The sequence below is a fragment of the Oncorhynchus nerka genome, linkage group LG22 (assembly GCF_034236695.1).
Source record: "Oncorhynchus nerka isolate Pitt River linkage group LG22, Oner_Uvic_2.0, whole genome shotgun sequence".
Classification (NCBI taxonomy): domain Eukaryota; kingdom Metazoa; phylum Chordata; class Actinopteri; order Salmoniformes; family Salmonidae; genus Oncorhynchus; species Oncorhynchus nerka.
Window position 1 is genome coordinate 79,946,244 of NC_088417.1, and position 15,435 is coordinate 79,961,678.

A 15,435-nucleotide genomic window follows, 5' to 3' on the forward strand; every position below is an offset into this window, starting at 1 on the left:
CCCAAACCGGCTGGGTGCGTGCGCCATGGTGCCTACATTTATTTTGTCCCCCTACACCAAACGCGATCACGACACGCAGGTTAAATATCAAAACAAACTCTGAACCAATTACATTAATTTGGGGACAGGTCGAAAAGCATTAAACATTTATGGCAATTTCCTCTAGCTTGGACTTGCTAGCTGATTTGTCCTATTTAGCTAGCTTGCTGTTGATAGCTAATTTGTCCTGGGATATAAACATTGAGTTGTTATTTTACCTGAAATGCACAAGATCCTCTACTCCGACAATTAATCCACACATAAAACGGTCAACCGAATCGTTTCTAGTCATCTCTACTAGGCTTTTTCTTATCTTGACTTTATATTGTGATTGGCAACTTTCATATATTAGGTGCATTACCGCCACTGACCTCGTTCGTCTTTCAGTCACCCACGTGGGTATAACCAATGAGGAGATGGGAGAGACAAGACTTGCTGCATGATCTGCGTCACAAATAGAACTGACTTCTATTTTAGCCCTTGGCAACGCAGACGTTCGTTGGCGCACCCGAGCAGTGTGGGTGCAATAATTGAATAATACACATTTCTAAATGTATTTTGCAACGCGAGCGGTGTAGTCAGCCTGTAACAGCTCCACTATTCGAGTTGCGTAGCCATCAGCTTCCTGTCAATGTGACGTTCTACCTGCTACACAGAGCGCATTGTTTTGAAAGTGGAGAAGAGTCTTTATTCTATTTTCCCCTAATGTACTGTACCATATTTATTGATTATGCGTAAGTACAATAGCGTTGGTCCAGTTTTTCGCAAGTACTCATTAAATTGTTGCTAGTGCACAAGTTGCTTTTGTTTATATTGTGAACAGTCAATGTAGCTAGCTAGCTATAGTTTCTATTAGCTAGTAGCTTCTTGACTTTATAAATATTAGTACCACATCCAATGCTGTATAGTCGAGAGTACATTCAACAAAAATCTGCGTTATTTCTCAATATTTCAATTAATACGATAGAATGAACGTGCACGTCAGCCATTGAGAATTAAACTTCCATGATTCTTGAGCTTGGACGCTGCGGTTGGACGTGATGCAACGTTAGCGCAACACGGGCGGTTTAGCAGCTTTCATTGATTTCAAAGGAAGCATTTCCTCAATGGCTGATGGCAATGCTGGATGACCGATGGCTATAGTGCAGCAGTTCAGTAAGGAAATGAATTTATATGTGTCCTATCTGTAACCCAAAATAACCTAGCAGAGTTATTAAACGTCTTATTGAAACATTCAGTGAAAGTTTTAAGGAAGTTATTCAAAAACTTCCAAATAACCTATCATTTCTTTTTTTCAGAGCATTAATAAAACCTCCCAGGAAAACCTTCAAAGAACCAGAGTAAAACGTTCTCAGAACCTCCCTGAAACGTAAAAACAAATGTTCCCAGAACAGGCAAAATTTTCACTTCTGTTCTCAGAACTCTGTCCCTTCCCTGACAGTACCTAGAACCCTACTCATGTGGCATCAAGACAACATTGGAGGTTGGAATTACCAGGGACTGGGGGACCAAGTCACCATGGAAACAGACAAGAGTTCACTCCACAGAGGAATCTATATTGACTTGAAGGTTTCACTTGGTTTTTCTAAAGGGCACAATGCAGGTGAGACATTTACAATGTTCTAATACAGTGAGAGGCCATGGACTCCTCATTTTAAATCCTAATCATTTCAAATGCTTGTCAGGCTATGATACTTTACAAAGTGAAATCCATTCTGATAATCAATATCACTTTTCCACTGTTGTTTGTGTAAATCAATGTCTATATTGCAGATTATACATTATTGCTCTCGTTGTCTTGGTCTCTCACAAACACTATCTCCCCCATCTCCCTTTCAATCTTTCCCCGTTTCTCTTTCTCTCTCTCCCCTCTCTCTATTTATATTAAGAAATAGCTTAATTGCCACTAACCGTACAGACATGTCTTTTGTCAAAGCCTACTGTAAATGTCAATGTTTGCTTACATTCTGTAGGGTGGTAATGCCATGTCCAGACTATGGTAGATTCTGTAGGGGGGGGGGACCAACTCCATATTATTGCTCATGATTTTGCAATGAGATGTTTGATGAGCAGATGTCCACATACTTTTGGTCATGTAGTGTATCTCTCCGATTTGGTCCTGCCGGACATACTGTACCTACACTTATGCTATGGTCACAAGACGCAGGCCTGCTTATTGTTCCTAGAATTTCTAAGCAAACAGCTAGAGGCAGGGCGTTCTCCTATAGAGCTCCATTTTTATGGAATGATCTGCCAATCCATGTGAAAGACGCAGACTCTGTCTCAACCTTTAAGTCCTTTCTGTAGACTCATCTATTCAGTAGGTCCTATGATTGAGTGTAGTTTGGTCCAGGTGTTCGAAGGTGAATGGCAAGGCACTGGAGTGATGAATCAACCTTCCTGTCTTTGCCTGGCCGGCGCCCCTCTCTCTACTGGGATTTTCTGCCTCTAACACTATTACACGGGGTACATCATGTCTTGCCAGGCTTTTTCGCTATACTTGGCTTGAGTGGGTTGAGTCACTGAGGTTGTCTTCCTGTCCGGTCTTCCACACCCTCGGGCTCGTGTTGTGTGGGAGATCGTTGTAGGCTATACTCAGCCTTGTCTCAGGATAGTAAGTTGGTGGTCTGTTGATATCCCTTTAGTGGTGTGGAGGGCGTGCTTTGGCAAAGTGGGCGGAGTTATATCCTTCCTGGATTGCCCTGTCCGGGGGTATTGTCGGTATTGAAGGCACTCCTGCGTTGTCATGACTGTGGTTAGGGTATTTGTCCTGTTGGAAAGTGAACCTTGGCCCCAGTCTGAGATCCTGAAAGCTCTGGAACAGGTTTTCATCAAGGAGCTCTCTGTATTTTGCTCTGTTCATCTTGCCCTCGATCCTGACTAGTCTCCTAGTCCCTGCCACTGAAAAGCATCCCCACAACATGATGCTGCCACCACCATACTTCAACGTAGGGATGGTGCCAGGTTTCCTCCATACGTGACGCTTGGCATTTAGCCCAAAGTGTTCAATCTTAATTTCCTTAGACCAGAGAATCATGTTTCTCATGGTCTGAGTCTTTAGGTGCCTTTTACTGAGGAGTCGCTTTCGTCTGGCCACTCTACCATAAAGGCCTGATTGATGGAGTGCTGCAGAGATGGGAGAACATTCCAGAAGGACAACCATCTCCACAGTCTAACTCTGGCGCTCTGTCAATGCAACCATCGGGTTCTTTGTCACCTCCCTGACCAAAGCCCCCCCCCCCCCCAATTGATCTGTTTTGGCTGGGCAGCCAGCTCTAGGAAGAGTCTTGGTGGTTCCAAACTTCCACCATTTAAGAATGTTGGAGGCCACTGTTCTTGGGGACATTTAATACTGCAGACATTTTTTGGTACCGTTCCCTAGATTTGTGCCATGACTCCTGTCTCAGAGCTCAATGGACAATTTCTTTGACCTCATGTTTTTTTTTCTCTGACATGCACTGTCAACTGTGGAACGTTATATAAACAGGTGTGTGCTTTTCCAAAATAATTTCCAATCAATTGAACTTACCACAGGTGAACTCCAATCAAGTTGTAGAAACATCTCAAGAATGATCAATGGAAACAGGATGCATCTGAGCTCAATTTCAAACGGTCTGAATACTTATGTAGAGCAAAAAAGTATTTAGTCAGCCACCAATTGTGCAAGTTCTCCCACTTAAAAAGATGAGAGGCCTGTAATTTTCATCATAGGTAGGCCACTCCAGGACCTTGAAATGCTTCTTACGAAGCCACTCCTTTGTTGCCCGGGCAGTGTGTTTGGGATCATTGTCATGCTGAAAGACCCAGCCACGTTTCATCTTCAATGCCCTTGCTGATGGAAGGAGGTTTCCACTCAAAATCTCACGATACATGGCCCCATTCATTCTTTCCTTTACCCGGATCAGTCGTGTAAATAACTTCATTAAAAATCCTACAATGTGATTTTCTGGATTTTTTCCCCCTCATTTTGTCTGTCATAGTTGAAGTGTACCTATGATGAAAATTACAGGCCTCTCATCTTTTTAAGTGGGAGAACTTGCACAATTGGTGGCTGACTGAATATTTTTTGCCCCGCTGTAAATAAGTTTTTTAATTTTTTTATAAATTTGCAAAAATGTCTAAACCTGTTTTTACTGTCATTATGGGCTATTGTGTGTAGATCGATGAGAAAAATAAAAAATGTAATATAATTTTGGAATTAGGCTGTAACGTAGCAAAATGTGGAAAAAGTCAAGGTGTCTGAATACTTTCCGAAAGCAGAGGGGAAAGAAGGACATCTGGAAGTGTCATCCAGGGATCATGGCTCCAAATGGGATAGACAGGTTAGCTGACAACGTCACGAAAACGATGCGCGCAATTCAACTTTGTAGAAGTCTGTGTGTTGTGAGTCTACATGGCTAAATCACTAGCAGAAATGTTAAGAAGCTGCCATGCGGGATTTGTAGGTGGCCAGTTTTATCTTGTTCTTGATATCATGTCTTGTTTTGACTGTCATGTCTATGCTAATATGGCAAAACTTTACTAGCTAGCTAACCAACAGCTAACGGTGTATTTGAGATACAAGTGCTGATTTTGCAGATTTATTTTCAATAAACGTTGGAGACAAAACAGTTTACATGTCAACAATCTGTTTTGCCCCGAAGTTGCGCACATGGCGGTTGTTGCTAAACAACCAACCCGTTTATAACTGTCCACCTTTAAATAATGTACCCCTGCATCAACAGCCAGACTAGAGCGTTCCACTGGGAATAGGTTCCCCCACAGTGCTTCCCAAACCTTTGTGTCGTGACATCTTCCTTTGGCCCTCATGAAAATAATGTTTTCCTGCCACAGCCGACAGCTGTGTGACCCAGTAGAAATGACTGACCTACTGTTTGGCCAATACTGGCTCACATCAACCCATCAACCCCCACGTTCACTTGTTTGCAAGATACCTGTGATGCCATATTATAGCATATGACATTCACACTTGAAGGTTTATCAGAATGTAGTAATTTCCTGTTGGCTTTTTGCCCACTGGATTTGCAGAACGCTTTATTGCTGTCTGGTCATGTGGCCTCATTGTACATGAAGTGAATAAAATAAATAAATGTTCAAGACGTCCCAAGAGAACCAAATACTCTCATTTACTCAGACTTGCAAACTCTAATTTGTCTGCAAGGATTTCTGTAAATGACATGTTCCTGCCCTCTAGTGACCAAATGTATCATCACATTCACAAGAACAGATGTGACTAAAGAAAAGGACTAGGGTGGCCTGCATCTTAGACTAGGTTGAGGAGTGATGTTGCCACTATGGTGCATCGGTTAGGATACAGGAATGATTGAAGACACCGTTTCCATTTCAGGGTATGTATTACCTAACAAATAAAGGCACAGCACCAGGGCACAGGAAGGTATGGGGAAGTATGGAGTGGCTTTTAAGGCTGGTAAGGTTGTGCTAGAACAGGGATGGGCAACTCCAGTCCTCGGGGGCCGGAGTGCTGCTACCCCCCCATCCCTAGCAAACACAGCTGATTTAAAGTAATTGCATTCTATATTGAAGTTCGTGATTAGTTGATTATTGGAGTCCGGTGTGTTAGCTGGAGCAAAAGTGTGACACCAATCAGGCCAGAGGACCGGAATTGAGCATCCTTGTGCTAGGATGTGGTTCTGGAGGGTACAAAAGGGAGATGCAATACATTGGCATATGTGACTGACCAGCGCTATAATACTTCAGGACATTTTTTTTTTCTCAGTGGGATCCTTTCCCTGAATGTAGAGACAAATGTGACATAATTCACACACATCACTTTATTGGAAGTCACATGTAGGCCTACATATTTTTATTTGTATAGTTAATAATATTTCACTATAGATGACAGCCCACAGTAGTCTATAAAATGACGATTATGTGATAATTAAGATGACAATTATACAAGAAAAATCTTCACCCGTGGTGATTTGCTTACCATCCTCAGATTTGAAATAAACTGTTTCTCTTGTGGAGAGTTGCACCAAGCAGTCAACTTCTTCTTACTTTGAAAATAAATCTGAAGCTTGTTCTTTATCCCTTTAGGGTTGGGAAGATACTGAAATACGGTGCATTCAAAAAGTATTCAAATATTTGCTCATTTTTCTTTTAAAAAAACCAACAAGCTTGTTGTTGATCATTGCTAGACATACACTTTCAAATCTTGCCATAGATTATCAAGCCTATTTAAGTCAAACTGAAACTAGGCCACTCAGGAAAATTAAATGTTGTCTTGGTAAGCAACTCTAGTGTATATTTGGCCTTGTGTTTTAGGTAGTTGTTCTGCTGAAAGGTGAATTTGCCTCCCAGTGTCTGTTGGAAAGCAGACTGAACCAAGTTTTCCTCTAGGAGTTTGCATGTGCTTAGGTCTATTCTGTTTATTTTCAGTCCCCCCCCCCCAAAAAAAACTAGTCCTTGCCGATGACAAGCATACCCATAACATGATGCAGCCACCACCATGCTTGAAAACATGAGTGGTACTCAGCGATGTGTTGTGTCGGATTTGCCCCAAACATAACACTTTGTATTTAGGACATAAAGTTAATTTATTTTCCTAAATTTTAGCAGTATTACTTTAGTGCCTTATTGCTAATAGGATGCATGTTTTAGAATATTTTGATTCTGTACAGGCTTTGCTCTTTTCAATCTGTCTTTGTGGAGTAACTACAATGCTGTTGATCCATCCTCAGTTTTCTCTTATCACAGCATTTACATTACATTTACATTTAAGTCATTTAGCAGACGCTCTTATCCAGAGCGACTTACAAATTGGTGCGTTCACCTTATGACATCCAGTGGAACAGCCACTTTACAATAGTGCATCTAAATCTTTTAAGGGGGGTGAGAAGGATTACTTTATCCTATCCTAGGTATTCCTTAAAGAGGTGGGGTTTCAGGTGTCTCCGGAAGGTGGTGATTGACTCCGCTGTCCTGGCGTCGTGAGGGCGTTTGTTCCACCATTGGGGGGCCAGAGCAGCGAACAGTTTTGACTGGGCTGAGCGGGAACTGTACTTCCTCAGTGGTAGGGAGGCGAGCAGGCCAGAGGTGGATGAACGCAGTGCCCTTGTTTGGCTGTAGGGCCTGATCAGAGCCTGGAGGTACTGAGGTGCCGTTCCCCTCACAGCTCCGTAGGCAAGCACCATGGTCTTGTAGCGGATGCGAGCTTCAACTGGAAGCCAGTGGAGAGAGCGGAGGAGCGGGGTGACGTGAGAGAACTTGGGAAGGTTGAACACCAGACGGGCTGCGGCGTTCTGGATGAGTTGTAGGGGTTTAATGGCACAGGCAGGGAGCCCAGCCAACAGCGAGTTGCAGTAATCCAGACGGGAGATGACAAGTGCCTGGATTAGGACCTGCGCCGCTTCCTGTGTGAGGCAGGGTCGTACTCTGCGGATGTTGTAGAGCATGAACCTACAAGAACGGGCCACCGCCTTGATGTTAGTTGAGAACGACAGGGTGTTGTCCAGGATCACGCCAAGGTTCTTAGCGCTCTGGGAGGAGGACACAATGGAGTTGTCAACCGTGATGGCGAGATCATGGAACGGGCAGTCCTTCCCCGGGAGGAAGAGCAGCTCCGTCTTGCCGAGGTTCAGCTTGAGGTGGTGATCCGTCATCCACACTGATATGTCTGCCAGACATGCAGAGATGCGATTCGCCACCTGGTCATCAGAAGGGGGAAAGGAGAAGATTAATTGTGTGTCGTCTGCATAGCAATGATAGGAGAGACCATGTGAGGTTATGACAGAGCCAAGTGACTTGGTGTATAGCGAGAATAGGAGAGGGCCTAGAACAGAGCCCTGGGGGACGCCATTATACTTCGTAAATGTTTTAAAGTCACGTTTGGCCTCATCGTTCCATCCACTCCATCAACTGAGGATGGAATCTCTGGTGACTGGGTGTATTGAAAAAAAAAGTGAAAGGTCTGCTTTATCTACCAATAAGTGCCCTTCTTTGCGAGGTATTGGAAAACCTCCCTGGCCTTTGTGGTTCAAATCAAACATTCTTTGTCACATTTCTACAAGTGTAGACCTTACCATGAAATACTTACTTACAAGCCTTTAACCTATATGTGAAGTGAAGTTATAATAAACAGTGAGTAGCAGCAGTGTACAAAACAAATGGAGGGGGAGGTCAATGTAAGTAGTCCAGGGGCCATTTTGATTAATTGTTCAGCAGTCTTGGGGGTAGAAGCTGTAGCGGAACACCAGCCGACAACTTCCGGTGAAATTGGAGGGCGCGTATTTCAAATAAACAATCGTAATATTAAACATTCATGAATATATAAGAAAGTTGTATCATTTAAAAACTTTAAATCTTGTTAATCTAACTGCATCGTCCAATTTACAATAGGCTTTACAGTGAAAGCATACCATGCAATTGTCTGCGGACGGCGCCCCACATCAACATATTTTTCAACCAGCAAAGGCTTCATAAAATCACAAATAGCAATGAAGTAAATCACTTATTTTTGAAGATCTTCCTCTGTTTGCAATCCCAAGGGTCCTAGCTACAATATGAACGTTTTTTTGTTAGATAAAATCCTTCCTTATATTCCAAAAAGTCTGTTTAGTTGGCGCCATCGATTTCAGTAATCCACTCGTTCAACAAAGGAGTCCAGAAAGCTACCGCTAAACTTCATCCAAACAAGTCAACGACCTTTATATTTAATCCTTAGGTACTCTAAAATTTAAAAACAAACTATAATATTTCATACGGAAAGTAGTATGTTCAATAGGAAAGCAAAATTAGTAAGCGCAACCTCTCCTTCGCGCGCCGAAAGACTGATATTGTTCCGGTGCTCTCTTCACCAAAGTTCAAAATTCTTGCTTGTTTTTCCAAAAACCCTAAATAAAGACTGTCGACATCTAGTGGAAGCCATATGAATTGCAATCTGGGAGACGGAATTACATAGGACCCATAGCTTTCCATTGTAAGAGCCTGGGACCAAAAAAACTAAATAATTCCTGTTGTTTTTTCTTCGGATTTACGCCTGCCATATCAATTCTGTTATTGTCGCTGACATTATTTTAACAGTTTTCTATCCAATGCTACCAATTATATGCATATCCTGGGTTCTGGGCCTGAGTAAAATGCAGTTTACTTTGGGCACATCAGTCAGGTGGAAATTCAGGAAACTAGGCCCTATCCCGAACAAGATTTAGTTTTAAAGGAGCCTTTTGGTCCTAGACTTGGTGCTCTGGTACCGCTTGCCATGCGGAAGCAGATAAAACAGTCTATGACTTGGGTGACTGGAGTCTCTAACAATTTTATGGGCTTTCCTCAAACATTGCCTATTATATAGGTCCTGGACGGCAGGAAGCTTGGCCCCAGTGATGTACTGGGCCTGACTTATGCCGAGCAGTTGCCATACCAGGCGGTGATGCAACCGATCAGGATGCTCTCGATGGTGCAGCTGTAGAACTTTTTGAGGATCTAGGGACCCATGCCAAATCTTTTCAGTCTCCTGAGGGGGAAAAGGTTTTGTCGTGCCCTCTTCATGTCTGACTTAGTATGCTTGGACCATGATAGTTTGTTGGTGATGTGGACACCAAGGAACTTGAAGCACTCAACCTGCTCCACTACCTCCCCGTCGATGTTAATGGGGGCCTATTCGGCCCGCATTTTCCTGTAGTCCACGATCAGCTCCTTTGTCTTTCTCACATTGAGGGAAAGGTTGTTGTCCTAGCACCACACTGTCAGTTCTCTGACCTCCTCCCTATAGGCTGTCTCATCGCTGTGATCACTGTTGTGTCATCAGCAAACTTAATTATGGTGTTGGAGCCGTGTTTGGCCACGCAGTCGTGGTTGAACAGGGAGTACAAGAGGGGACTAAGTACACACACCTGAGGGTCCCCGGTGTTGAGGATCAGCGTGGCAGATGTGTTGTTGCCTACCCCAGGAAGTCCAGGATCCAGTTGCAGAGGGAGGTGTTTAGTCCCAGGGTCCTTAGCTTAGTGATGATCTTCGTGGGCACTGTGATGTTGAACGTTGAGTTGTAGACAATGAACAGCATTCTCATGTAGGTGTTCCTTTTGTCCAGGTGGGAAAGGGCAGTGTGTAGTTCAAGATTGAGTCATCTGTGGATCTGTTGGGGCGGTAATGTGAATTTGACGGGGTCTAGGGTATCCAGGAGGATGCTGTTGATGTGAGCCATGACCAGCCTTTCAAAGCACTTAATGGCTACCAACATGAGTGCTACCGGCAGGTTACCTTCGCTTCCATGGACACAGGGACTATGGTGATCTGCTTGAAACATGTACAGTGGAAGTCGGAAGTTTACATACAACTAGGTTGGAGTCATTAAAACTAGTTTTTCAAGCACTCCACAAATTTCTTGTTAACAAACTATAGTTTTGGCAAATCAGTTAGGACATCTACTTTGTGCATGACACAAGTCATTTTTCCAACAACTGTTTACAGACAGATTATTTCACTTATAGCTCACTATATCACCATTCCAGTGGGTCAGAAGTTTAAATACACTAAGTTGACTGTGTCTTTAAACAGATTGGAAAATTCCAGAAAATGTCATGGCTTTATAAGCTTCTGATAGGCTAATTGACAGCATTTGAGTCATTTGGAGGTGTACTTGTGGATGTATTTCAAGGCCTACCTTCAAACTCAGTGCCTCTTTGCTTGACATCATGTGAAAATCAAAAGAAATCAGCCAGGACCTCAGAAAAAAAATTGGTTCATCCTTGGGAGCAATTTCCAAATGCCTGAAGGCATCTGTACAAACAATAGTACACAAGTATAAACACCATGGGAACACACAGCCGTCATACCGCTCAGGAAGGAGACACATTTTGTCTCCTAGAGATGAACGTACTTTGGTGCGAAAAGTGCAAACCAATCTCAGAACAACAGCAAAGGACCTTGTGAAGATGCTGGGGGAAACAGGTACAAAAGTATCTAGAAATGTGCTCTGGTATGATGAAACAAAAATTTAACTGTTTGGCCATAATGACCATCATTATGTTTGGAGGAAATGGGGGAGGCTTGCAAGCCGAAGAGCACTATCTCAACCGTGAAGCACGGGGGTGGTAGCATCATGTATTGGGGGTTCTTTGCTGTAGGAGGAACTGGTGTACTTCACAAAATAGATGGCATCATGAGGATGGAAATTGTGTGGATATATTGAAGCAACATCTCAAGACATCAGTCAGGAAGTTAAAGCTTGGTCACAAATGGGTCTTCCAAATGGACAATGACCCCAAGCATACTTCCAAAGTTGTGGCAAAAGGGCTTAAGGACAACAAAGTCAAGGTATTGGAGTGGCCATCACAAAGCCCTGACCTCCATCCCATAGAACATTTGTGGGCAGAACTGAAAAAGAGTTATTACTTATTACAACTTATTACAACTTATTGTGGGAAGCTTGTGGAAGGCTAACCAAAATGTTTGACCGAAGTTAAACAATTTAAAGGCAATGCTACCAAATACAGATTGAGTGTATATACACTTCTGACCCACTGGGAATGTGTTGAAAGAAATATAAGCTGAAATAAATAATTCTCTCTACTATTATTCTGACATTTCACATTCTTAAAATAAAGGACGCCATTGAGATTGACCTAAAACAGGGAATTTTTACTCAGATTAAATGTCAGGATTTGTGAAAAACTCAGTTTAACTGCATTTGGCTAAAGTGTATGTAACCAGATTGTGGCACTCCTCATTTCAATAGGATACCTGATGACTAACAATATTTAAAGTTTAGAAGTCAGAACCCATCAGTTGTAAACTTTCATTCATAGGCTAGGTTGTAGCAACCTCATGATGGCTAGTCATGACTTCACTGTTTGAATGTAAAAAATGTGTGATCTCACTTTGTTTACCTAATTAGGTTTATTGTTTACCTAGCTAGCTAGCTACATGTCTTAAGCTAAAGTGTACTGTTAGCTAGCTAACGTTAGCTGGCTGACATTGTTATTCGTATCCCAGAGCAGTTTGCTTTTCTAGTTAGAGCCTAATGTTAGCTTTCTAACATTGAACCTGGTTGGTTAGCTCCCAGCACTCTGTGCCATTGTTAGCTCTGTGTTCATTGTTGTTTAGCTAGCTAATGTTAGCTGTCTGGCTCATTAGTTAACATTATTATTATTTTATATTATTTTTTTGTACTTTTATTGAACTAGGCAAGTCAGTTAAGAACAAATTCTTATTTCCAATGACGGCCTAGGAACAGTGGGTTAACTGCCTGTTCAGGGGCAGAACGACAGATTTGTACCTTGTCAGCTCGGGGGTTTGAACTTGCAACCTTCCAGTTACTAGTCCAACACTCTAACCTACCCTGCCGCCCCATGTTATGTTATGTTACGTATGATCTTACACTTTGTTTACCTTGCTAGGTTCATTGTGTGCCTAGCTAGCTAGCTACATGTCTTAAGCTAAAGTGTACTGTTAGTGTACTGGCGCTGTGTTCATTGTTGTTTAGCTGGGTGGCTGGTTAGCTAACGTTATGTGACGTGTGTACAACACCCGTTGAATATGGCCGGTGTCAGTAAACGTCTGCAAAAAAGCGTAATGAAATTGTTGCCAGAAAGAGCTGGTTAGACTGTTTTCATGTCATTCATAGGTAAACAAATCATCGGCCAGAGCTTCAAGTGTGTGCTCCAAGAGCGAAATGAGATGGGTGGGGCTATGGCTTAAGAGTGTGTGAACGATGCTGAATGGGTGTAGACAAAGAAGAGCTTTTCACTAGATATCAAAACATTCAAAGGCCATTTTCTCAGAAGTGAGTTTAAAAGTTGATCAACTTTCAAAGCAGATTTACTTTCCCATTGTTCCTCAAATGCAGAGAATGATATACCATTTTGTAGCCCCGAGTCTCTACTTTTATCCAATGTAAAAAATATAATAAAAACACAATTTCAAATGTTGCTACATAAGACCAAATCCAAGTGTTAAGTCACATTTGAGTATCATGTTGTAGCCTAAACCTATCGATGTTACATTGAACTGGGTGAATGGAATATGAATGACAGTCATCCAATATGCTGTAATAGAAATAAGGCCATGCTCATGAAAAAATAAATGTGTCCTCCCTCATCATAAACAGCACTGACCGCCACTGGTTTGCAAGGTACTGGATACATTTGTTTTCAGCAACAGTCAGGTATTTTGTTGGGAACTAACATTTTGTTAGGCTTGGGGTGATCAGATATTATGAATGGAGTTAAACACAAAAGTTATTGGCTGAATTTAATGACTGATTTTTATTTATTTTCAAATTTTCTCCACCCCACTTCAGATGAGTATGTCCATGAGTAATACAATTCCATCTCCTGCCATTCCTAGATCCTGTATGTGAATTATAATACAGGTAATGGCAGACTTGTACTTTGGCCACTAGATGTCTGTATTCTGCTTCTAATTCAGTGGTAGGCTTTGTGCAACAAAAGGGGATGACATTATTAGTTATCCTTTGTGACATCACAGAAGTCTGAGACACTTCAGTTGACACAGTGGCAGTATTTCATTGACATGTTTTCCCCACACCAACAAGGTAGGTTTTTAGGGAATTCTCAATATGGACCCATGTTGGTAGATAATCAATTCTCTCCATACTTGATCACCATTCTGCACACTTCCTGCTTTCATTAGCTCAGGCTAAAATAAATTAATATTTTCAGGGACACATCCCTCCACCCCCTCCCCAGGAATGGCATTGCCCAGCTTGCAGCACTATGTGGACAGGTTGATGTTTGAGGGCCAGTGTGCAGACTGTGCTTTGGTGAACGTCAGTACCCGCAGGGTGATGGCGGCCACTCCAGGGGGATCACTGGAACATCTGACCCGGCGTGAGATTAGGAGGATACTGGCCAGGAAGAGAGAGGCCATCCAGACCCAGGGAGTGAGCCTGGGGGGGCTGCGCTGTGCCCTGGTGAGGGACAACATGGTCACCCCAGGGGAGAGGTCAATGGACCTGCGCACCAAGCACAGGCCCAGCCGGGGTGTGGCCGTGCGCCGGACACGCCATCTCCTCCTGGTGCTCCTCGGCAACAGGGGGATCAGCAGCGGATTCCTCAATCACAAGGCCTATCAGATGGCTGCATGCCTTCGCAAGGCAGGATCATCACAACTTGCTTGAATTTACTGCTTACCTGAACTCTTGCTTGGGAGGATATTCCTGTGTCATGGACAGTATGGGATATTTGACGGAGTAAACTGAGTTGAAACTGTCTACACTGTGTCCTGTAGTTAGTGACATATTTGTGCTTCTTTAATTGTGTAGTGACCTAGAATACAGTGACCTAGTATGCAAGACAAGTACACACGAGTCTGAATGGCCAGGTCCCACATTGTCATTACAGTATTACATGGTCAGCCACAGACCAGGATAAACAGGCAATGTGACAATAACTGACAAAAAGACAGTTAAAAAGTTAAGTGTCAGACACTCAGTTTAACAAGTAGTAGGCTAAGTATGCCTGCTGCTTGGAATACTAGACACCAATAGCAGAGTAAATACGTACCATGTCAAGAATCTTGGAGAAATGGTCACACATTGCGTTCATAACTTGCATAATAGCATAACCTGAGTCTAAGGTCTATAATATACCTTCAGAACAGAATGTATTAGAGACGTGAACAATTAAGGAAGAAATGTGACTCGTGCATGCAGTGCCTGAAATTAACATCAGGTAGAAGAAATAAAAAAGGGCATATGCTCAAAATATGACTTCAGCCCATAGTGTTTGACAAGGTGTTTGTCTACATTGGAGTGCACTTAAAAGTAACCAGCTACCGCAGGCTGACACTGTACTGGTTATTGAACTTAATTGCGTTGAACTATCCTCCCCACATTGTCTGATACTACTGCGCTGTTGGAACTAGGAACACAAGCATTTTGCTACACCCACAATAATATATTCTAAATCAAATCAAATGTATTTATATAGCCCTTCGTACATCAGCTGATATCTCAAAGTGCTGTACAGAAATCCAGCCTAAAACCCCAAATAGCAAGCAATGCAGGTCTTGAAGCACATTGGCTAGGAAAAACTCCCTAGAAAGGCCGAAACCTAGAGAGGAACCAGGCTATGAGGGGTGGCCAGTCCTCTTCTGGCTGTGCCGGGTGGAGATTATAACAGAACATGGCCAAGATGTTCAAATGTTCATAAATGACCAGCATGGTCAAATAGTAGGTCTGGGGCAGGTAGCACGTCCGGTGAACAGGTCAGGATTCCATAGCCACAGGCAGAACAATTGAAACTGGAGCAGCAGCACGGCCAGGTGGACTGGGGACAGCAAGGAGTCATCATGCCAGGTGGTCCTGAGGTATGGTCCTAGGGCTCAGGTCCTCCGAGAGAGAAAGAAAGAGAGAATTAGAGAGAGCATACTTAAATGCACACAGGACACCGGATAAGACAGGAGAAATAATCCAGA

At 42.9% G+C, this 15,435-nt stretch overlaps 1 protein-coding gene across 3 annotated transcripts; it reads left to right on the forward strand.

Moving 5' to 3' along the window:
• Positions 1-463: 463 nt before the first annotated feature.
• LOC115104723 (profilin-2-like) lies at positions 464-14,944 on the forward strand. Of its 3 annotated transcripts, none has more exons than XR_003859802.2 (3): positions 464-1,194; positions 1,338-1,642; positions 3,574-5,113. XR_003859802.2 is itself a non-coding variant. In XM_029626076.2 (3 exons), the coding sequence occupies exons 2-3, from the start codon at positions 1,498-1,500 to the stop codon at positions 14,135-14,137; spliced, it is 603 nt and encodes a 200-aa protein (XP_029481936.1). In that variant the 5' UTR covers positions 464-1,194; positions 1,338-1,497; the 3' UTR covers positions 14,138-14,944. The 3 variants fall into 3 exon arrangements, 2 of the variants coding, with proteins under 2 accessions (XP_029481936.1, XP_064863516.1); XM_029626076.2 differs by lacking the exon at positions 3,574-5,113 and adding an exon at positions 13,680-14,944; XM_065007444.1 differs by lacking the exon at positions 3,574-5,113 and adding an exon at positions 13,680-14,944 and having other exon boundaries at positions 464-773.
• The last annotated feature ends 491 nt before the right edge of the window (positions 14,945-15,435 follow it).

Bases quoted from the DNA above. Each gene is read 5' to 3' on its own strand.
- LOC115104723 (XM_029626076.2), top strand. From the start codon at position 1,498: ATGTGGCATCAAGACAACATTGGAGGTTGGAATTACCAGGGACTGGGG. The intron at 1,643-13,679 runs GTGAGACATTTA...TAATATTTTCAG, and splicing joins TTCTAAAGGGCACAATGCAG to GGACACATCCCTCCACCCCC.